At 41.0% G+C, this 22,679-nt stretch overlaps 1 protein-coding gene and 1 pseudogene across 2 annotated transcripts in view; both read right to left on the bottom strand.

The window, feature by feature from the left end:
• The window catches only part of NETO2 (neuropilin and tolloid like 2), an 85,636-nt gene extending 63,368 nt beyond the window's left edge, over positions 1 to 22,268 (bottom strand). Inside the window, exons 1-6 of one of the 2 annotated variants that reach the window (XM_075537355.1) lie at positions 21,906 to 22,268; positions 6,539 to 6,595; positions 5,195 to 5,335; positions 4,160 to 4,408; positions 878 to 901; positions 646 to 773 (exon numbers count right to left, since the gene is read on the bottom strand). In XM_075537355.1, coding sequence (XP_075393470.1) covers positions 646 to 773; positions 878 to 901; positions 4,160 to 4,408; positions 5,195 to 5,335; positions 6,539 to 6,595; positions 21,906 to 21,939 — 633 coding nt within the window. In that variant the 5' untranslated portion in view covers positions 21,940 to 22,268. Of the gene's footprint in view, positions 1 to 645; positions 774 to 856; positions 902 to 4,159; positions 4,409 to 5,194; positions 5,336 to 6,538; positions 6,596 to 21,905 lie in introns of both variants that reach the window. The other variant, XM_075537354.1, reaches the window with a different exon arrangement.
• Positions 7,059 to 11,509, bottom strand: LOC142432523 (ribosome maturation protein SBDS-like; annotated as a pseudogene).
• Positions 22,269 to 22,679: the final 411 nt, after the last annotated feature.

Here is a 22,679-nt window from a genome sequence, read left to right on the forward strand (position 1 = left end):
CAAGTCATTGTTACTTTGTCATGTCTTACACTGTCCAACGTCTCCCTTCACCCACTTTTCTGTTGACCGACCTCCAGAGAGGAGGTTATATGTAGATCCTTGTAATTGGTTCCTCAAATCTGATTTTTATAATTTGCTAATATCACCCTTAAACTACCTCTTCTCTTTTACACACACACACACACACACACACACACACACACACACACACACACACACACACAGAGTTAGGGATTAATTTCAATCCAAAAGTGAAACTTTGAAACATTCTTCTCTGTAGTATTTTCTAGTAAAAGCAATACATGATTAACAGAGAACATGGTAAGAAACCAGACTTTTTATGTTTATTCAGTTAAGTTTGCGTTCAGTTACACAGACCTTTGGCAAGGCATTTTAAACTCTTTTGGCCAGATTTCCGCCCCGCAAGAAGATTTTACAAGTTAAAAAATAAACCAACTTAATATACGGGTGATACTCCTGAAATGTCTGTAATTTAATAGTGCTAAAACTGTAGTTCAATGACTAAAATAGAATCTTACTTGTGATATCACCTTATATAATCAATATTTACATAAATCAAATCATTACATTATAAAATCACATCTCTCTATATTCAGCTCTGAAATTACTCATACATAGCACTACCTTGGCTTTGGGCGTAGCTTTAATTGTCCATATGCAATCAACTGCTTGGCCAGGTTTTGTTCTTTCTTCTTGCTCCACCTGACTAGAGCGCACTATCCCATCAGCTCCTGAGAGCTCAAACTGGCAATCTGGAAAGAATAAATGAACGACGTTGCAAGGAAAATAAGAATAATCAAAAACACGTTGAGAAAAAAGAGGTAATATACTAAACCTGGGATGGGATTTAAAATACCTCCAAGGTAAGTGAAGTCGGGGTCTGGAAGAGAAAAGAGAAGCATCACTGGCACCGAGAATCTTTAGTTACCTCCAGACTTAATGTCTCAAGCGGTACCTGATCCCCCGTTCAGGAGCAAAGCACGAGAAAGCCGATTTTGGTGATATAAAATGTAGGCTGGTTATTTATAACTATGTTCAGGTCATTTATGGGATCAATGTTTAAGCTTTTGATTGTCACTAATTAATATTTTATGTCACTTGAAAAGTCACACCAACCCACTGCTTAACAGTAGCAGCAGATGTTCTTGTCTAGTGAGTTGTGGAGTTTGTTTGTTTCTTATGGTGTTAAGGAAAGCTGACAGGTGAATCACAGGACTGTCTATCTGGTGTAGGGATTCACAGAAGGGTGAAAGCCAAGAGTTTCTATCAAAATAACTGACTTGGTTAATCTGCTCATGTATTTGACTTCTAGTAACTAAATCAATCACTTGAAGTAATTGCTATTTTAGTGTTAAAGACACAAAAGTATATGCATGAATCATATCTTTAAAATTTTTATTTAAAATAAGTTTAATTTACTTGAAAGGAAAAAAACAGACATGAAAAAAGCAAGATCAGGGACCATTTTTATGTTTAAGGCAGTAATTCCCAGAGGATTATGTAACAATCCTGTTTCATAGATGAGGAAACTGAGAGATCAGTAATTTTTTTTACATCAGATGGCAAAGACAAGATTAGATTCCTATTCTCTTGACACCAATACTTTGTAAATTTTACAACTCTGCTATATTGCTTTTATAATATGGGTCAAGATCTCAAACCTTTACCCAAATAACTTAAAACAGACAAACCTGTCAAAAATAAATATACAGTGTATTGTTAGTCTAAGCGAAATTATGGCTTATCTAATTTTACTTACAATCAAGCTTATAAATTCTGCTAGTAAATAATAGCAGTCATATAAAATAATCATTTTTATGTGAAATTCTCTAAGCTACAGGTGACAAAAGAATTGTTACTTCCAGAAAGTAAATGGGCTGATCCCGGTAACGTCAATGAGTAATACAGATGCCTATGTCTAATAATTTCTCTACAAAAGAGCTTAAGTATCTTAGTTCTTCACTTTTACCAAGGTTGGATTTACTTTATTAAGTTAAAAAAGAACAGGCGCTGAGACATATTCTACATTAAGCTAATATTCCAAAGGCAAGTTTCATCTTTTGAAAATATTGCCTTTTTGCCATTGAAACAACTTCTTAAAATTTCCATAATGTGTTTACTGTAAAGGAAATCTTTCTTCTTATGGTGTTCAGGTATTAAAAACACATAGTAAAATTCTTTGTATACTGTGACCAGAATTTTGTAAATCAAACAAAAAGCATATAGAAAAACATTTGAAAAAATAGTATGGACCAAAATGCCAACATATTTTATTTAGTATATATACTCATTATAAGCAAAGTTTTTCAGCACATTTTTAATGCAGTTTTTGTGGTAAAATATGGTGCCTCGGCTGATATTCTGCTGGACTTATACTCAAGTATATATGGTATATGGACAGGCAGGATTATAATGAATTTATTTCATTATGTGTTTGAATTTTTTTTAATTAACTTTTTGTGTCAATAATTGCTGAAGACAAAATGGGTGCATAAGCAAATGTGGTGAAGCAAGTTGATGGTGCCCGGCTATTAAAAGATATAGTGCCTGTGGTCTTAAAGGGTTGAAGATACACAAGTGGTCATCTAGCTGAGAAGCAACAAAGCCCACATGGAAAAAGCACACCAGCCTGTTTTTTAATGCTTCCTCCTTACCACGATCATGACCCCAATTCTACCTTACAAATCCAGCTAGATGAGAGCATGTACATGGTACAGATAAGAGCTGGAAACAACTCCTCAGGACCAATATTGAAAGTAGCAATACCAGGAGGTTAAGGAGAAAGTAAGAGGGGGAAAAGGGGAACGGATCACAATGATGTCTATAACCCCCTCCCAGAGGGATGGACAACAGAACAGTGGGTGATGGGAGACATCAGACAGTGTAAGGTATGAAAAAATAATAATTTATAAATTATCAAGGGTTCATGAGGGAGGGAGGGAGGGTGGGTGGAAAAAGGAGGGGAAAATGAGGAGCTGATACCAAGGGCTCAAGTAGAAAAATGTTTTGAAAATGAAGATGGCAACAAATGTACAAATGTGCTTGACTCAATGGATGCATGTATGAATGTGATACATTGTATGAGCCCCCAATCAAAATATTAAAAAAAATTTCTTGTGTCAAAAATAAATACAAGCTAAAAGGTCATATAATTGTTAACAAAGTTATTTTTTACCTCCTTCTCTTTCTAAGTTATTTGGGGACAGAGAAAATAACTCGTGCTTTCCTTCAGGGAAAAATACATATTCGTACTTTTAGCGTTTTAAAGTGTTCTCACATGTCCCAGGGTAGGTAAATGGCCGAATGGAGTACCCCACCCCCCAAAAAACAGTATGTCTAGGTCCTAATTCCTGAAGCCTATGGCAATTACCTTACATGGTAAACATTGCCACGGCAAAAATGTGATTAAGAAACGAGAAATGAGAAACACACCAAGAAGTGTCATTACAGTGGAAAGAGAGGTACAGTGATGGAGCCATAGGCCCAACTGCAGGGTAGCCACCAAAAGTTGAAAGAAGTAACAGATTCCTCCTGGAGTCCCTGGAGGGAGCAAGGTCGAGGTGACTTTTAGGCATCTGGCCTCCAGACCTGTGAGAAGTCTTTCTGTTGCTTCAAGCCAACAAATTTATGGTTGGTACTGCAGCCTCACGGTATTCCCCTGATGCTAATAGTTTGACTTATGGTTATTAGGTGGCAGGGAAGGATTTAAAAATTGAGACTTGTTGCTTCAAAGTACAGACCTATATCCTTTGTAATATTTTCTGCTGATTACTTATGCAAAAGTGTAGTTAATACCAAACAATCTGATGAGACAATCAGCCCAAACCATTTTTGGTAAGGATTATAAATAGAAGACAATTTGCTGGATGATTCCCTATGATGTATTTACCTTGATGTTTATTGGCTTTGTGGATACATGTTAAGACAAAGAAATCTAAGTAAAAAGATGAAGTCCCATGTGTGAGATGCTAAACTTTTTGCTTGTTCAGAGACGGATTTCCCTTTTGCGTGCTAATTTCTTTAAAGCATTCATTGGATTAGGTTTGGTTAGGTTAACTAAATTCTGTTTTCGAATGTTGGGAGTCTAACATGATGGTGTTAAGTGCCTAACCAACTGAAAAGGCAATTTATTCTTTACCTGGAATAAACGAATATTTTGCTCGAAATCCCAGTCCTTCTAGTTCTTCATCAGAACTAAACTTAATCCACATGAATCTCCCTGTTGATCTAATTAATGGAGGGTTTTTCACACCACAGTACCGATCTATAAGTGGAGAGAAACCAAATGGCCCATCTCGAACTTCCAAGTGATCAAACCGACACTCAAACGATGGTTCTATGTAATAATGCTCATCGAAGGCCAGCTCTATTCTTTGTCGCGGAGCAGCTAAAAAATAGTGCAAATCAGAAGAATACAAAAAATAACATAAATATACTGACAGAGGAGAAAAACAAGACAAAATTAAAAACCTTTGTTCTTTTACTACTACATGAGAATAATGGTCATTGTTATTATACAAGTCAAAATGTTACTTTTTACATTAATGGTAATACTACCCTTCATAAAACTATGGTAATCTTTCCCTTTGTCGTTTGTTATACTCAACAAAGGGTTCCACCTGAATCAGATTCATGCCAATTCAATGTTTAAAAAATTTTTAATTCCTATAAACTTTCAACTATTTTCTGGTTCATCAGAGAAAAAGGAAAGACTTCAATGAGATGGACAGACAACCTGGCTGCAACACAGGGCTCACACATGACAACTGTGAGAAAGGTGTTTTCATTATAATGTAGATTGGATTGCTATGAGTTGAAACTATAAAAGGCACAGAGTATAATTCAAACACTATTTAAATTTTGCTTGCTCAAGAACTCGGATGGAGTAGTAGTTACACATTTGGCTGCTAACCACAAAGTTGGCAGTTCAAAACCACCAGCAGCTCCACAGGAGAACAATGAGGCTTTCTACTCCTATAAAAAGTTACAATCTCAGAAACTTACAGGGCAGGTTCTACCCTGTTCTATAGGGTGGCTATGAGTTGACATCGACTCAAACAGTGAGTTTGGGTTTGTTTGTTTGCTTTTTGCTTAACTAGAACATTTTATGGACATATGAAATTTAACAATGAAGTAAAAATTCAAAAACAAAAAATAGAAACTTGTCAAATACCTTCCAAAATGTAGATGCACTCCTTGTTTGGTGGATATGCGTCAGGGTAATTTGGGGAAGCAAAATGACCTCCGTTGCTAGTTCGAACCCAAATGCCACATTGTGTTGCAGGGATGTGTTTAATTCCAATATTCTGTCCATCTTAGAGAAAAACAGCATTTAAAGCATTATTGACAGCCAAAGAGAATACCATTCTATTTTGTCAACCACTATCCCACACAATTGACCATTCTACATTAGAGAGGCATTTTTACAAGAACCTTTGACAAATTTAGCACAAATATTCAACACAACAGAAGTGAGGGAAAGGATCGGAAGATCTTGCAGCTACAGATAAATTTGCCACACAGAACACAAAACAATATAAAAGTATCATTTAATCATCTTAGTGACAACAAAAATGATAGTACATGCAGAAGTATCTCTGAAGTAAAACTATGTAAGTTTTTCAAAAACATGGTTTAAAAATCTGTTTAGAATTTTATTTCTAATACTCTCTTCCTGAGATTATTTCTTTGATTTAACATACATCCTACATACTAATTATATAGAATTTGAAGTCAACTCAATGGCAACAATCTCTATAAAAATAAATCACAAAGAACCCAGGTGGTACGGTGGATTAGGTGTTGGGATGCTAACCACAAGGTTAGTGGCTCAAACATACCAGGTGCTTAACAGATGAGCTTACTGCCGTAAATATTTACAGTCGTGGAACCCTATAGTGGGTCTCTATGCATCAAATTGACTGGGAAGAAGTTTGGTTTTAGTTGGTGTAGGTATGTGTGTATCTGTGTGTATAAAACACTCAGAAGGGTGGGACAGAGGGAAAGTAGAGGCACACTTGTATGTAGCTGTCAGTGGAAGGTAGGAGAGAGCTAAATTCTCATCTTCCGCTAAAAGTCATTGTCAAATGCATAAAACTGAAATAATCATAAAGTACCCATTTAGCATGAGACATGAAGGGAAAGACTAAAAGACTCAACTAAAACGGTAGTTATCTCTACGGAGAAGGAAATGGATTAGGGTAGATTGGGGAACTTAATATTTTCAAATTAAATTTTAGAAATTTTTTGTTCTCATATGTATAATTTTGATGAAAATTATACGGGAAAAGGTTATGTAGAAAGTATCCTAAATGCTGACATAAAATCCTAGCAAGACTTTCTCTTGACAACTGATTAACTACAGTTGAATACAGTGCCATTGAAGCAGCTCTACTGACAGAAAGCCTTGGGCCACGGAACACACCAAAGAGATTATTTTTGAAAGCTGCCTTTCCTTCAAGCAAGCCACGTCCGTCATTGTCCTAGCCGTGTCATAGACTCGGCGCAAGTGCTTTACCTTGGGTCTTCTGGGCCACAGCGATCCCCTCCACTGCAAGCACTGTTATCAGCGACACTAGAGAAACAGAAAGCAGAGTCAAAAGCTGTATGCTCTATGAAATTTATAAGGAAAATCTGATGACAAAGAAGATGAACCCCAAATTTCTTAACAGCAGTCATTCTCATGCCTTTTTTAGCACAATATGATGGCTTTATTGACTACTGTTTCAGCTTTATTTTCAAAATCAGAATGCATGACTTTTACCGAGAACCACCAAGGGTATGGCATCGTGGTCAATGAGAAGGCTGGAGCCTGCACATAGTCCTCATGGGTCTACATTGCAGATGTTCACGTTGCACATTAGGCCTCACGACAGATGGTCACCTCTACAGACAGTCACCTCTATGGGCAGTCACCTCTATGGGCAGTCACCTCTATATACACATCACCATGCAATACGGAGACAGTATAGCTTTCCTTCTCCACCCATTGTGTCCCCCGCCCCCCCACAAAACTACCCCTTCAATAGAACCCTTACAGAACCTGCACCCTTTTCCTTCTCCACATACCCAGAGCAGCTGCCTCAGAAAGCTTCCACCTGGGAGAGTCTCAAAGATTGAGACAGCAAACAGCAGACTGGAGTCGGCCTTTCACCTTGGCCCCACCTCTAATCACAACAGAATTACCCTCACAATCTTACACTTCTGGAGGGGGAGTCTTCCTGGGTGCATGTTTTGACACACAAACGGAGCTCGAGCTCGTCGAATCATCTGAGCGAGGCTTTTGCAGAAATACAAGAGTTGTCATGTCGGAAAAGAACACACGTTCCTGTTTTACAGCTACGCAGCAGGACATCCCTCACTCCAGCTTCTTGTCTCCTTCTTCCACATCTTTCAGGTGAAGCACTTCCAGAGCCCTTTGCCCTTGACTCCTTTTTGAGTCGCTCATCTGTTTCTAATCAGACACACCATTTCTAACTGCTGACCTTAGTCTTCCCTCTCTATGACCTTGAGCAAGGGCTTGAGCTTCTCTTTCAGCTTCTTCCCCTCCCCCACAAGGAGGAGGAAGTACAGCCTCATGTGGGCACACTTGATCCTCCTGGGCTCCTTCAACTGCTTGAAGCCCTCCAGGTACTCTCGTTGACTTTGAAAGAATAGTGGACGTCCTTTGGGGCCCTCTGGATAAGTATAACAGTGTAGGGCTCACACATTTGTTGGCTATGATCATCAATCATCTCAATGTCCTGAAACACCTGCTCCAGCTGTGTGTGCCTCTCTGTCAGACATCTGAACCTCGCCTTTCATAAAAATCTTTTACAGATCTGTCTGGTTGTCGGTCCCAAAGGCACTGATGGATTTTCCTTCTTGGCCACCTGATCTTTCGGGACATTAGCAAACACCGAGTGGGTCTGCAGAACTTCGTCCAGGTCTTTCTACAAAGATCTTGTTTTTCTAGCAGGAGATTTTGAAGTGTTCCCGGTGCACGTCATGCACACCATGGCCGGGAGGATCGGGTTGCTAGGGGTGAAGATGGACATGGTGGCTGGAGAACCTGGGTGACCCGCACTGCGGCCCAGAGGCCACGGGGCTGCTGTAACAACCCTGTGGTGGCCAATAACGACCTTGAAATGCACGGGGGCCCCACCAAATTAGCCCGGTGACAGCAGCAGCCACACTGCCCATTCTCATGATTTTTTTAATGATAAATCTTATGACTTGCTTTTTGCCAGGTAGGACAACTCTATACAAAGGACATACTGATTTTGGGTATGGTAATTTATGCAAGTACTAATGATATGACATTTCAAGCATCTTTCAATGTTTGATAAGATTTTTAAACTTTTTTTTCTTTTGGGGGCAACAAACTTTATTCCAATATTTACTGAACTCCATCTTAAAAGAAGTTACATAGATTATGGTTAGTATTGTATTATGCAAATGAAAGTTCAATTAGAGTATCTGCATTGTGAGGATGTTAATAACGGCAGAAGGGGCAAAAAGTCTCCTAGAAATAATTTAAAATGTAGTATTATGTTGTGCTCTGTTACAAAAACTAGTCATATGTATAAACTGAAACTTTTCCTCAAGCTGTTATTAATGAACATTTCAGAAATCCAATCAACATATTGAATTGTTTTGTATGTGCTTAAGAGTCCTTTAAACATTTTATGAATGGTACACAGGAACTTTCAGTGTAACCACACTAGCTGCCTCCCCCAAAGTTCTACAACAACCTAGAATACCTACTAGACAGCAGGCACAATCTAATTAATGTAAATCCTAAGCAGTGACAAACAGAATTTTTATGAAATATAGTACAATGGCTAAAGCACAGACTTTAGGAGGTAGCTGGATCTCAGGCTGAGTTTCAGTTTTGTAATGTTTACGTGGCCTATTTGGTTCTGTTTATTTGTAAAAATGAATGATATACTAAGACCACTTACATCCTACCTAATATTACTATGAAGAGAAGAAGACAATATTTGTATGTGTTAAGTCTTCTGATAAATAAACAATAGATTTTAGGACAAACTACTACATTTAACATATCTATAACACAAGGTAACAAGGAGTTTAACAGGAAGTACACAGAAGGCATGATGTAAACACAAAGAAGGAAGCCATTCAATATGTAGGAAGGTGAGAGCAACAGGATGGGAAAATCTTTAGTATATTCTGGTTCAGCCTTACAGGACTTCCGAAGGAGGAGGAAAGAATCAACTTAAACGAAAACAGGAAGTATAAGCACTAAACTTTGGTAGGTGGGGGCTGAGTGATACAGTATTGCTTAGCATGCAGCAAGGAATGGTGATGTGTATTTATAATAGGTAGGATAAGATCTGATGGTTAAAGGGCTTGAACCCCATGTAAAAAGTATGGACTTTTGAGAAGTCAATGCAGGTTTTTAAACTAAAGGGATACGTTATCACATCTGTGTTTCAGACTTCTAATTCTAATTCAGACTTCTGATTCTATAGGTTGCATGGTGTGATGGTTAGGTCCTATGACAATCCCATGTGAAAGTAACGGGTAGACTCTAATCTATCAAGTAACAGCCAGATGATGCCTCCTTAGAGGTGTGGCCTTTTATATTGAGAAAGACACTGTGTTGGCTCTTTGCCTTGCTGCTTGCTTGGATTCTGCTTCTGGCTCCAGAGATCACCGGTTGGCAGGCCATTCCTGGGAGGTGCCATGTTCCTGTGGACCTTCGATCAACATAACTGCACGCACTGGCCTGTGATCTCCCAGCTTCCCCCTTCATCTGCTTGCCTTAGCAGCATCGGCTCCATGACTTTGAAGGGAGTTCTGGCTAGCATCAGACCCATGGACTTAAGCTCGACTGGGCTGGGGTGCTTTCTTGATATAAAGTTTTTTCATATATACACATGCATGCACACACGTACACACACATACACACCACAAGTGTCACTGGTTTTTCTCTAGAAAACTCAGCCTTACACATATGGTGTCTAAACTATACAGTGGCCCAATATAAGAAGATATAATTCTTGCAATTCAGTTGCTGACATTTTAAAATCTTTTTGATTTCCTCATTTTTACTTGCTTGTATCTTTGCTGACCTTTGCCTCTCAACATCTGTCTTTTCTCAAACTCGAATTTGCTCCATATTTTGTTGCTGCTGTCGGTACTGAAGATCTCATGTTCTAGAGGAACAATTTATTTTCCAAACTCTTCACATCTTTACCCTGGATCTCAGTTACTAGAATTGAGTATTGGAGCAATTTTTAAAAACAAAGTATTTATGATCATAAAGAAAACTTGTGGTAATATTAGGTATTTCACAACAATTTATCTTATTAGAGGACACTATTTCCAAGGACTATCATTCCTATGAACATTATGCATATAATACAAAACTAGTTAAGTTTCTATTTTCATGCTATCTTTCCTCTTGAAATACATGCATAACTACCTGTGAGTTTTCACATTTATAATTCCTAGCACATAAGCAAGAAAGTACAAAGCCAGGCAAACCAGGCAACTAAGAAATCTACAAACTGGAATCAAAAGAGCAGCAGGAAAATGATGACAAGATGAACTATGCAAGGTGTATAATAACCAATTTTTGTATATAATATATATTCATGAAACTGGCACATTACACACGTGTGGTGAATTGTGTTAAAAAATAAAGCTCCTGGACACACTGGGAATCCAGGACAGATTAAACCCCTCAGGACCAATAATGAGAGTAGAGCTACCAGGAGGGTAACAGAGGTGGAGTAGAATGGGGAACCAATCACAGTGATCTACATATAACCCCCTCCCTGGAGAATGGAATCAGAGAAGTGGGTGAAGGGAGAAATCAGATAGTGTAAGACATGAAAAAATAATAATTTATAAATTATCAAGGGTTCTGAGGAAGCTGATACCAAGGGCTCAAGTGGAAAGAAAAGTGACATACAAAAAACAGAATAAATCTGCAGAGCAATTTTAAATACAAATTCTTAATGATACAATTTTGTGATGTCAATTCTGATGATTAATCATTCTTAATTCAGTATCTTGATGAACATAACTTCCCTGAAATTGAAATTTAAAAAATTTCAACTCTATAAACAGGTTGCATTACAACCAGACTGAGTTATTAAGGCAAAACTCAATTTCTGCCCAACAGTGGAATTACTTTATACAGAGCAGTCCTGTGATGCTTTGTTCTGTCCTTAGTACCAAGCTATGTGCCACTGGTTCCCTTTTACTAAAATAAGAAGTTCCCAAATCCAAAGATACCATATACTTTAAATTCAAAATAAAGCACTAATTCTTTTTTAAATATTTATTTTTCCAATGTACTTTTCTGGTGCACTGGGTGAGGGTTACAGCTCAATTTTCCATGTAATAATTCATAGTTTGTCTCCTCTTCTGCATTACAACCACCATGGTGAGCATCACTTACCCCACTTCCTCCCAATGGTTCATGGTTCCATTCTTTCTCCTTCACTAATCCTTCTAACTTTGTCCTTTTCATCTCCAATGGTTAATTATTCTAAAGTGTGTATACCTCACTCGTTTTATGTAGGTTCCCTATGCAGACCTGTCTATTGCATGGCTGAAAATTGAGTTTATTTCCAGATCTAGAGTGACTGAGGATCAAACTCTCAGGGGTTCCACCAACCTCTTGAGTTATAATCCTAGTTATTTTTATAATTCCTAATTTTGGTCCATATTTTTCTTCTTTAGCCAGGGGCCTTTTCAGAGAAGTCAGGCATCATCTGATCACTCATCTTTTTTTAAAAAAATCATTTTATTGGGGGCTCTTACAGCTCTTCTCACAATCCACACACCCATCCCTTGTATCAAGCACATTTGTATATGTTGCCATCATCATTTTCAAAACATTTTCATTCTACTTGAGCCCTTGAGATCAGCTCATTTCCCCCTCCTCCACCCTCTCTACCTCATGAACCCTTGATAATTTATAAAAAAAAAAATTTGGTCACTCAAGTCTTAAGAGTCCATGACCCTAAGACATGGTCAATTAGTCCATTGGATTGCTTCCATCTATCTTCAGTTTCCACCACTGGCCTTTCCTCCAGAGAATGAAAGACCAATAATTCACCTGAAACCACTACCCGTGAGCTTTAAAGATTCCAGCAGCTACTCATCAAAGTAGGATGTAAAATGTCTGTGAGCTTATGTTATGCCAATTGACATACATGTCCCCTGGGACTATGCAGCTAAGGCAGCACTAATTCTTTTAAGATAGAAATCCACACCAAAAGAGTAATTCTAAACTCCGTAACTTATGGCAGGGGTCCTCAAACTGCGGCCCACCGAGGACGTTTATCCGGCCCACCGGGTGTTTTTGCTGCTGCTGCCTGTCCTGCTTAGCAGTCCAATGTGCATAAGAATTTGTTCATAGTCTTTTTTAAACTACAGTCTGGCCCTCCAATGTCAGAGGGACAGTGAACTGGCCCCCTGTTTAAAAAGTTTGAGGACCCCTGCTTTATGGTATAGTTATGTAGAGAATTGCCCGTTTGGACTTTTTCTTCTGGTTCTGGAATTTAGTCTTCTTGTTCTTGTTATTGCTGGTAGGTGCCATCAAGTCAGTTCCAATTCGTGGCAACAAATGTACAACAGAACGAAACATTACCCAGTCCTGCACCACCCTCACAATTGTTCCTGTGCCGGAGCCCTTTGTTGCAGCCACTGTGGCCATCCATCTCCTCAAGCGCCTTCCTCTTTTTCTCTGTCCCTCCATTTTACCGAGCAGGATGTCCTTCTGCGAAGACTTGTCGTATAAGACCTGCTGTAAAGTGAAGGCTAACACGAAAAGACAGGTGCTATTCGAGTGCTGTACAAATCCTCAAAGCCATTCCCATTATTCTCCTCCGTTTAAGCTGACTCACTGTCATTTTATAGCTGTAAGCAAAAAAATGCTGTTGCCAAGTCTTCCAGGGATCTCTCTTTCCATTGTGGAGATCACGGTCATGTTTACTCTTCCTACTATTCTTTTCACCCATAGTAGAGGCCACTCTCACTAATGCAACGAATATTAGAAAAGAGGGAAATATTTATAGACTCAATTCACAGCCATCAAGTCAAAGCTAACTCAAGCAACCCTATAGGGGGAAAAGTTGAACGGCCCCCATGGGTTTCTGAGCCCATAACTCTTTATGGGAGTGGAAGTCTCATTTTTCTCCAGTAGCACAGATGGTGGTTTATAACTGCTGATTGTGTGGTTAGCAGCCCAACACATAATCCTCTACACAACCAGAGCTCAACCTAGAAATGCCAAGAGAATTCAAAAAATCAAATAAGTAAATAAATAAAATGGTAACACATTTCTGGACAGTAAATTTCAATACTATAAAGGTAACAAATTCTTACCAACAAATCATACATTGAGTGTATGATTTAATGACATTTTCATCAAAACCTTAGGAAGAGTCTTTAAAAATACACATAAAGATAAAATATATATTTGTAAAGCTACAGTCATTTTAAAATGCAGTAATGACATAGGAGTAAACAGACAAACACATCGGGCACCTACTGTATGAACATGTCAGCCAGAGTCAGTCCTAGGATTAATAGCTCTGAGCCACAAAGCCACGCTCCTTATTCTCAAGGAGCTTTCTTACATGGGAGGAAAGCAAAGCTCTCAAGCAGACCCACATATATCCAAATATTTGTGTGCTATATTTAACACCCTTAATCATGGATTGGATTTAACCAAGGGTTTGGGGATAACTCATTTATTTGGGGGAGAAATTGATCCATACTTCAAGTTAAACATAAAACTGAATATTGATTAAAATAATTAAAAGTAAATTATAGAAGAAAAATTTAATTATGTAGATACTTCTGGGTGAACACCTTCATCACTTATTTAAAACAGAATCATAAGAAAATCACACATAACTGAAAAATAAGAATATAACTTTAGACAAGTGGACCATACTCCCAAAACAAAAGCTTTCAGCCCTCCTATTAAAAAAGTACAGATGTTAAAGTCGGCCAGGATTAGGAAACTGACATAGATTGCCACTGGATTGCAAATTTGTATATTCTTTTGGAGAGAAATTTTGGTAATGTGCATCAAAGAAAAATAGGCAAATTCCATCCAGCAATTCTACTTCTAGGTTCCTAGAGATGCAACACTAGGATAGCAATCACTAGATCTCCCCCCAAATTAAACTCACTGCCATTGAGTTGACTTCCACTCTTGGCCATTCTATTCTGTCAATTTCTACATGAGCAGACAAGGAAAGCCTGGTGACCGAGCACAGTAGTACTCTGACCCACGTGGCAGCCAAGTGTTAGAATCAATTCAGTGGAGATTGGTTAACTACATGGAAATAAACCAAAAAAGAGACTGCTTCCCCCCCCCCCTCCTTTGGTGGTAAGGGCAAGTTTGGGGATACATCAGGCATCGAAAATCCTTTTTTCTGCCAAGGGATATTTGAGTATTTATATCATTATTCAAGGGGTATACCTGTCAAAAATTTAACTAACTCACAGCTAAGTCATTCTTTTGTCAAGGCCTGAGAAGTTAGCTAGTGATGATTTCCCAGGCCTTCTATGATCCAGCCTGCAGGACAGCCCACCGTTGGTCTTCAAGGATGAGCAGCAAACTAAGTTGCTATGTTCATTGGTTTAGAAAAAGTTGAGCCTGAAGCGTTATCGAAGGGTACTACATTTTCTTCTTCCTATGTCAGTCTCTACTTTCAATTTCTTCTAGCTGGGTCGGTTTACCTTTGTTGATATTTAAAATCTGCCTCTTTGGGGGCTTTCTTTTTTAAGCATATAGTAAACATGAGGTTGGTAAAATCTATTGTGGGATTATACACAGACTTCTCCCCAGCTTTCTCTCCCCCAAAGATATGCCAAACTTTAGAGGCTATTTGCCAGCACATGGTGGGAAGTCAGATGCTTAGAGACATCCTCCCTGAAGGCAGTCAGTTGCCACACTATGGTCAGGTCCCACCACAAGAGGGGCCCACTCCCTGCTGTTAAGAACAATGGACTACTTCTCTCTAAAGGCTTGCAGCCATCAGTGTGTGGTCCCTGTAGGGTGTGATTACACCCTACTGATAATGGTTTCTATAGAGAGCCAGAGAAACAGCTCAAACCTGCTCCTCCTCCTGAATCCAGGATCCGCCCCATCTTGTCACATGTATATCCCCTATCTCTCCCCCTTCCTATCATAGATACACCTAGATTGTCCCCCTTTCATTACTGTATAACCTGTAGTGCAACCTCTTCCTGTGACACGTGTCTTTACCTGTAATTAGGGGGCTTGCACACCCCCCAAAGAGATATAAGCCTTGGTGAGAAATAAAGAAGTTCACTGTTCTTTCCCTCTCCTCTCCCCCCTTCCCTTCCACTCTCCCTCACCTCCCTCATCCGGGCCGCTCTCCCCTGTTCCTTCTCCCCTTGTTTTTCTTCCCCTCCCCCTCTCTCCTGCCCTCTGTCTTCCATCTCCATGTGGACCACCAGGGCTGAGGTGAGCATGCTACCCTGAAATGTGTCTGACTCCATTATTTCAATCTCTCTTCTATTTCTCATGCTCTCTATGACTTTATATACATTATAACCGTACAACTGTGTCTGTTGAACCCCCGATTAGTTGTGGGGGGCTGGCCTTTCCCCCACAATCTTTCAAGAGAAGTTACAATGTAACTAACTGACCTCATGACTATATTAGTCTACACACTACCTGTTTTTGATCAACTGTATTCCAAAAGAATTTTTTAATGCTCATCAAATGCAATCTCACTTAGTAGAGATCAGATGCTGGATCTTGGTTAATTTTTAGATCACACTACCAATCATTTTTGTAAGGCTATAACTCAGTAGCAGAAGTGCTTTCTCTTTCCTGGACAATTTAACAGCCTCCTTGTTAACCAAAGTGCTCCTGGAATGGCAGGTTTGCATGCTCTGCTTTAATTACACATAATCCTCCTCTAATAACCACAGCAACTTCCATCGAATTTTCATGACCATACCACATTTGTTAAAGAGTCTAACAAATATTAACTCCTAAGTATTAACAAATTAAAAGAAAAAAACATAGATCCAGAAATGGTTTGGGGGCTTACACTAAATCCTAGCTCCAACTTAAGACAATTAACTAGTTGTTACATCATGACCCTGCTTGATACTTGCCCTCAGTGAGACCACACACAACACTGGACTGCTGTAGCAAAATGTGGTGAAGACTTTAGATGGTGCCCGGTTTTCAGATCAAATAGTGGCTGGGGTCTTACAGGCTTGTTTCCAAACAAGCAGCCATCTAAGATGTCAACTAAGTCTACATGGAAGCACACCATCATCAGTCACCAAAGGATTATAAACCATATGCCGGAACTGTTTTACAAAACCTTAACACCTGCAAAGTACTCTCTATTACATTTAATGCATTTGTCATGACTGTGATTCATTCTTGGAAACATCTTCAAACTCATCGGTTTGGATGGCTTGGCAGCACCTCCCTTGTTCTTATTTCTTCACCTCGTCTAAGTCATCGAATCGCTGTCCTTTCATGTTCCTCTTCATTCAAGGAAACAAAAAGTCCACAATGCGAGGTCGGGTGGGTAAGGAAGGGGCATGGGGCAAGAAAGGCATGCTTTTTTTGCCAAAAAATGGTGCAGAAATGGCTGTGTGAGCATGTGCATTGTCATGGTGGCAAAACTGCCATAAATCAGGCCTTTTTTGTCATACACAGTTAAGCAATCTTTTCAGAACCTCTAAAGAGAAAGCATGATTAACAGTCTGACCTGGTGGAAGGAAAGATCTCCAAATGCACAAGAGTCAAAATTTTCGTCTGTTCAGGAAGTTGACAGTTGTCCAGAATGAGGTTTATCATCAATCAACATTTCACCTTTTTGAAATGAGAAAACCACTCATACACTTGAGCTTTTCCCATAGTGCTGTCCTTGTAAGCTGTGTTCAACATCACAACAGTTTCTGCAGCATTATTCCCAAGCAGGAAATAAAACTTCAGAGCCACATAATGTTCTTTTAAATCAGCCACCACAAAAAACAAGGTTTGAGAGAAACTGGTTTTATGAAAAAAGTCACTGTGACCAGAAAGAATCTTCCCAGGCAATGCCACTGGGTACACTGAGTGTACACTGGGTACACTCAGAGTGAGTTGTTCAATGTTCGTCTGGACGGGGGCGGGGTGAGGGCTGGTGGTGGTGGTGGTAGTACCCCCGAATCCCCTTGCATTCTAAAGCTGAAAAAGGGGCTAATATCAGAACCTAAATTGTGAGAATCAGGTGTGCAGAAGACTAAGGTTGACAGTGGGAGCCCAAGAGTCATATGTGGAACTACATAGGAAATAAGTCTCCAAGAACTGCCTTTATTTACAATTGAGAGATGAGAGGAAAGTGGTGACTAAACAGAGTGCTTTGGAGAGGTGAGTATAGAAGATCAAAGGCATAAATCTGACTTGAACAGTTAAAACGTTATCAGTAGATCGCAAAACTTTATGCATTTTTGGTTTGGCTTGGTTTTTGTTGGTTCATTTTAGGGTATTTGATCTCAGAGTGTCATGTTATTGGAGGTTACCCTCCTGAAGTTGTGTTATGTTTTTCTATTTGTCAGTATATAAAACACTGGACTGATGCACCTACAGAGACAGTCAGTAGAATAAAGGTTTCAGGGGAAGGGGGTACAGTGGAGGTGGTGGGGTGAAGGGGAGATGATGTCAAGGAGTTCATGTAGAAAAAGAATGTTTGGAGACTGTGATAGCAATTATACAAGTCTGCTTGATGTGACTGAACTATGGAGTGACATATATATTAAACCCCAATTGTAAAATATCTGAAGAAAAAAAAAGAATCTGATACCTTCTCCTCACCACTAGTGCTGTAATTTCTAGGCCAATATGATTTAAATAATTTTTAGGTCAATATGATTTAAAATAATTTTGATTAGGAAGAACTGAACTTTCAGGCCATCACACTTTAATTTTATAAGTGATATTGAAAAGTATCAGTTCTTTGAGGGCCATCCTATTTAAAGTGAATGAGAGGGCCTGGCTCCCACCCAATAGAGCAGCTTTGCTCTCTCTATTGTTTATATTGTGAAGAAAGCGTTCCAGGTTCTGCTGTTAATTTGGAAACCACTAGATTGGGTCACCACTTAGGATTTCCCCCTTTTCCAACTCAAAGACCATATGGGGGATTTCAAAGTGCCTTAGGGCAGTATTTTTAATCAAGTAAGTAATACATATTTTAGGAACATAAACACAAAAGTAATAGGTTATGCTATACAAGTAGTAACTAAAGAAATGACTTTGAATTTTTATTTTTTTAACCTTATAGAAATTTTATTTCAGCTATGACTCCAAAAAGGGGTGAAAGTGGTTTTGATTTGAATTTTGCTTTGGAATGTACATGTATATATTATAAAATCACAGTTGAGCTTGGTTTCAAAAAATAAATTTGGATTCTATTTCTTTGTGGACTTACTACCATTTAATAAATTTTTCAATTATTAGGCTTAATACAGTTCTTTCAAAGTTAATTTTTTAACAAAGTTGTGTTTAATAATCCATTTACTATTAAAGGGACTACTTTGATACCATATTTCTCAGTATCATACTTCTGTGTATACCTTCTGCTCACTTTTTAACTATCTTGCTATCCAAAGTTTCTCATTTAGGGCAACAGTAACACAATCCGGTATTAGCCTATTTGTTGCATTAATGATGTGCAGTTAAAAAATACTAAGGTGCAAGGCCAATGTAAATGCTAGCTGTGATGGTTGAGATTGTGACAATTTGGCTGGATCTTGATTCTCAGTGATTTGGCAGTTATGTGATATTGTAATTTAGCATGTATGTACATTTCACAGTTAGGTAATGATGTAGTCAGTTTCCATTTTGTGATGTCATGTGGTCATCCTCCATTTCTGCATTACACTTTTTCAAATACAGCTGGTTTCTGTATTAACAAGCTAGTCTTGGGAATCTAAGCAGATTGGCAAATGACCAGAGGGTGTAGTTACAGTTAATATTCTTGAGTGAGGTTTAAGAATGAAGGATAGGAGTAGTTAACAGCTGAACATTTTAGCATAGTGTATCAAGGGATATTTATGCTGGTACATTATAAGTTTAACCAGTTTGTAAAACTTTTAAGCATAGCCGAGTTTCATAGGATTCTCCTAAAGCAGCTGCAGATTCAATAAGAACAACAAAACCGGTTTTAATCCTAATGTAATATTTCATATGACTGATGGCTACTGCACTTTGGCAGAAAGCAAGTCAATTTTTTTAAGACCCAAGCAATCATAAAAAGTTAAAAGTGAAATTATTCTACTTCAAAAATGTGTGAAAGGTTTAAAACATTGTGTAAAGCCATCCTTTTGTCCTCACTGCTAAAAGGGAATCAAAACGCACGAATGGCATTTTAAAGAACTACAATCACCTTGTTCTTAAAATTTCAAACACTCATTATGCCTGATTTTAGTAGAAACTGACTATAATAATTCAAATAAGGCTTTTGGTAGGTCATATTTACAATCATGCAAATGTTAAACACCTGCTTCAGATTAGAAGCTCTTCAATGCTGAAGTAAGTCCTTTACAGGAAGTTTAAGATATTTTTTATGCCTTCGTGTACACAATGACTAGCACCAGCAGAGTATGATCTTTTCAAAGGTAAAGTTTTAAACATTAAAAACAGGATTCTTCAAAAGAGGCAATATAATATATATTTGGTTTTTTAAAGTTTGTTTAAAAAAAAAAAAAGAAAAATCAACTGATACCAATGTGTATGTAGTGAAAGATATCCCTTCTTTCTTGTCTCTCAGTCCCCCTATATTTTCTTCTCAGAATCTATATGAGCAATTTCTTGAATCCTGGCAGACCATTTTCAAGCATACAGAACTTTTAACTGTCTTTTAAAAGCTTTCTCTTTAGTAAGCCCGTATGGTACATTAAAAAAACTAGCTTTAAAAACACGGGAGCATGTGAAAAACAGTGTAAGGTGGCTAACATTTAAAAAAGAAAAGCAAGATGCTAATTTGTTTTCACTACCATCACCACAGAATCCTTTCTTGCAAGGTGCAGCAACTAAACGCTATCCCGTGCTGGCCAAAGAGGGCAGTGTGTATCAACAAGAAAAGCACGAGCAGGGAGCTGCAAATCCATTCACCATTCCAGAGTATCTGGGGAGACCGTCCTCCCAGCTGTTTCCTTAAGTGCCGCAGCAGGTAAAGCGAATAAGGGACAGATCTACCAGAGAAACCCCTCCGATGGGCTTTCAGTAGAATAAGTGTAATGAGTGCAACAATCAGAACCAGGAAAGCAAAGTCGGATAAGCAGCACAATCAGAAAGCTTACTATGCATATGGTTTCTTATTAAAGAGTAAAACAAGAGCTTAACTACTAAGCAATTGACTGCATAAATTAGGAGTCACAGATACATAACTCCTTGTCTCAGCTTCAGAGTTGGGTTTTTTGAATGGTTTCTTAATGTAACAAAGAAATCACTTTAAATTGTGAAATTATTCATCAGCTAGGAAAGCCTAGGCTACCTAAGCACACGCTCTAGGCATTTATTTGAGTATAAAGAAAAGAAACTCAATGCCATCGATAAGAGTCCATCTCACAGTGACCCTATAGGACAGGGCAGGACTATTGCCCCTGGGGGGTGTCGAGACTTTCAACTCTTTATGGGAGTAGAAAGCCTCATCTTTCCCTCGCTAGACGAATACAAGTGGTAATTGAACCGTTTTATATTTGCTAAACCTCTGTGAGTAGTTTAGCATGTTTAGAGCTTATCCTTTGTCCCACTGAAATTTAATGCAAACAATACTGAATTTTCCAATAAAGCATTTGGTAGGGAAAATGGTAAAACCAAAACTTGCCTGTGTAGAATAACCTCAACCTAACACTGTCCAGTACAATGTTTTAAAAGCCCCCCGCCCTATTTATAAACGTGTTTATTTCAATACAAATGGCAGATATTCAACTTCTCAATTCAAATCAGCAAGAAGAAAAGCAGCAGCCCCTGATCAAGTAGTATCCCTTCCTAAAAATAAGAATTTATGCATTCCGAGTTTCACAAGCAACTTTGTATCTCAATTTTAATTACCTATGTATACATATATATTTTTTACATATCAGATAGCACCACCTGGGCAATACAAAGCGGCTACCCGATGTTTCCGAGCTTTCTGCACGTGACAAACCGATTGTTTTTCATTGCAGGCGCGACACACGATGTGGAAAATCAAACCCCAGCGGCATCTGGGGAGCGCGGGAGAAGTGTCATTCCAGGGGCAGCGCGCGCGCCCCGGGAAGAGCCTGGGCACAGCCCGGAGCAGAGGCCGCCGGGGCCCGTCCCGCCGCCCGGACCCGCAGTGGTGCCGCAGCCTCGGCGGCCGCAGCAGGTGTACCGGCACGGCCCGCGGGCCGACCCCGCGCCCCGCACCCGTAGCTCCCTGGGGCTTCTGGCCCCCCGCTCCGCGCCGTCTGGGTCGCGGGGGTTTTTGTTGACGTGGGACTGCCTTGTTATTACAATCCGTAAAAGGCCGGCCTCGGCCCCAAGTACAGACACCCTCCAACTTTGCTGGGCGACGTGCGGCAGTCGAAGAACCGGCGCGAGCGCAGGTGGCCGGGCCCCGCCGGGCCACCCAGGGGCCTCCCGGGCCGCCGCTCCTCCGTTTCCCGCCCGGCTCCGACAGTCCCCGGAGCGGCCGGCCCGACGCGCGGCGGGGCACCGGGCAGGGAAAGCGAGCCGACGGGGCAGGGCGGCGGGCGCGGACGGTGCGCTCCGAGTCGCCGCGAGTGCCGCTGCAGACAAAGAGTCGCGACCGGCCGCCCCGGCGCCGCGAAGGGCTGCGAAGCCGCCGGCAGCGCGCGCGGTCTCGGCCCGCAGGGGGCGCCGTCGCGGCCCCGGCGCTTACCTTTGAGCACCGCGCCGAGCCGCTCCAGGGCCATGTTCCTGGGCGGCGCGGCGCCGCGCGAGGAGCTGAGGCGGCGGCGCGGCGCTCACGGCCCGGCGCGGCTGCAGCCCCGCGCCGTCCCCATCGCCGGCCACCGCGGGGTCCTCGCGGAGCCGGGCTCAGGTCCTGCGGCCCGCCAGGGCTGAGCCCTCCGGCGGGCTCCCGCGCTCCCCGAGCCCCCCGACGGGCGCCGCCTGCAGCCCAGCAGCGGCCCGTCCCATCGACCGCCTTGGAATCGAGGAGTGTGCGCGCGAGCCGCCGCGGGACGCGGCCCCCGGAGCCGCGCAGCCCGCAGTCGTGGCTCCGGCTCCGCGGAAGTGGCGGGCGCGGGGAGGCGAAGCTCATTTAAGCCGGGAGCGCGAGCGCCGCGTGCCGGCCGCGCCGCCTGTGCGCATGCGCTCGCCCCCGCCCCGCCCCCGCGCGGCCCCCGCCCGCGTGCCCCTCGCACCCCGCGCGCCCCGCGCACCCCTCCCCGCCCATCGCCTCCCGCGTCCTCCCGAGGCCTGGCACCCTGGAAGAGTGTCGGCGACGGCTAGCCTGGGGGCGGGGCAAGGAGTGCCGGGTCTCCCCGCTTGGGTGCAGACCCCCGCAGCGAACCTCCACCCAGAAGGACCAGAGCCCGGGCAGCGCCCAGCCCAGCGCTTGCTGCCGCAGGGTGTCTGAGGTCCACAGGTCCTGAGGGCGCGGGTCGCAGAGCTGCTCGCCAGCCTCAGCAGCCATTACCAACAGAAAGGG

Source organism: Tenrec ecaudatus, chromosome 18 (assembly GCF_050624435.1).
Source record: "Tenrec ecaudatus isolate mTenEca1 chromosome 18, mTenEca1.hap1, whole genome shotgun sequence".
In the NCBI taxonomy this organism is placed as follows: domain Eukaryota; kingdom Metazoa; phylum Chordata; class Mammalia; order Afrosoricida; family Tenrecidae; genus Tenrec; species Tenrec ecaudatus.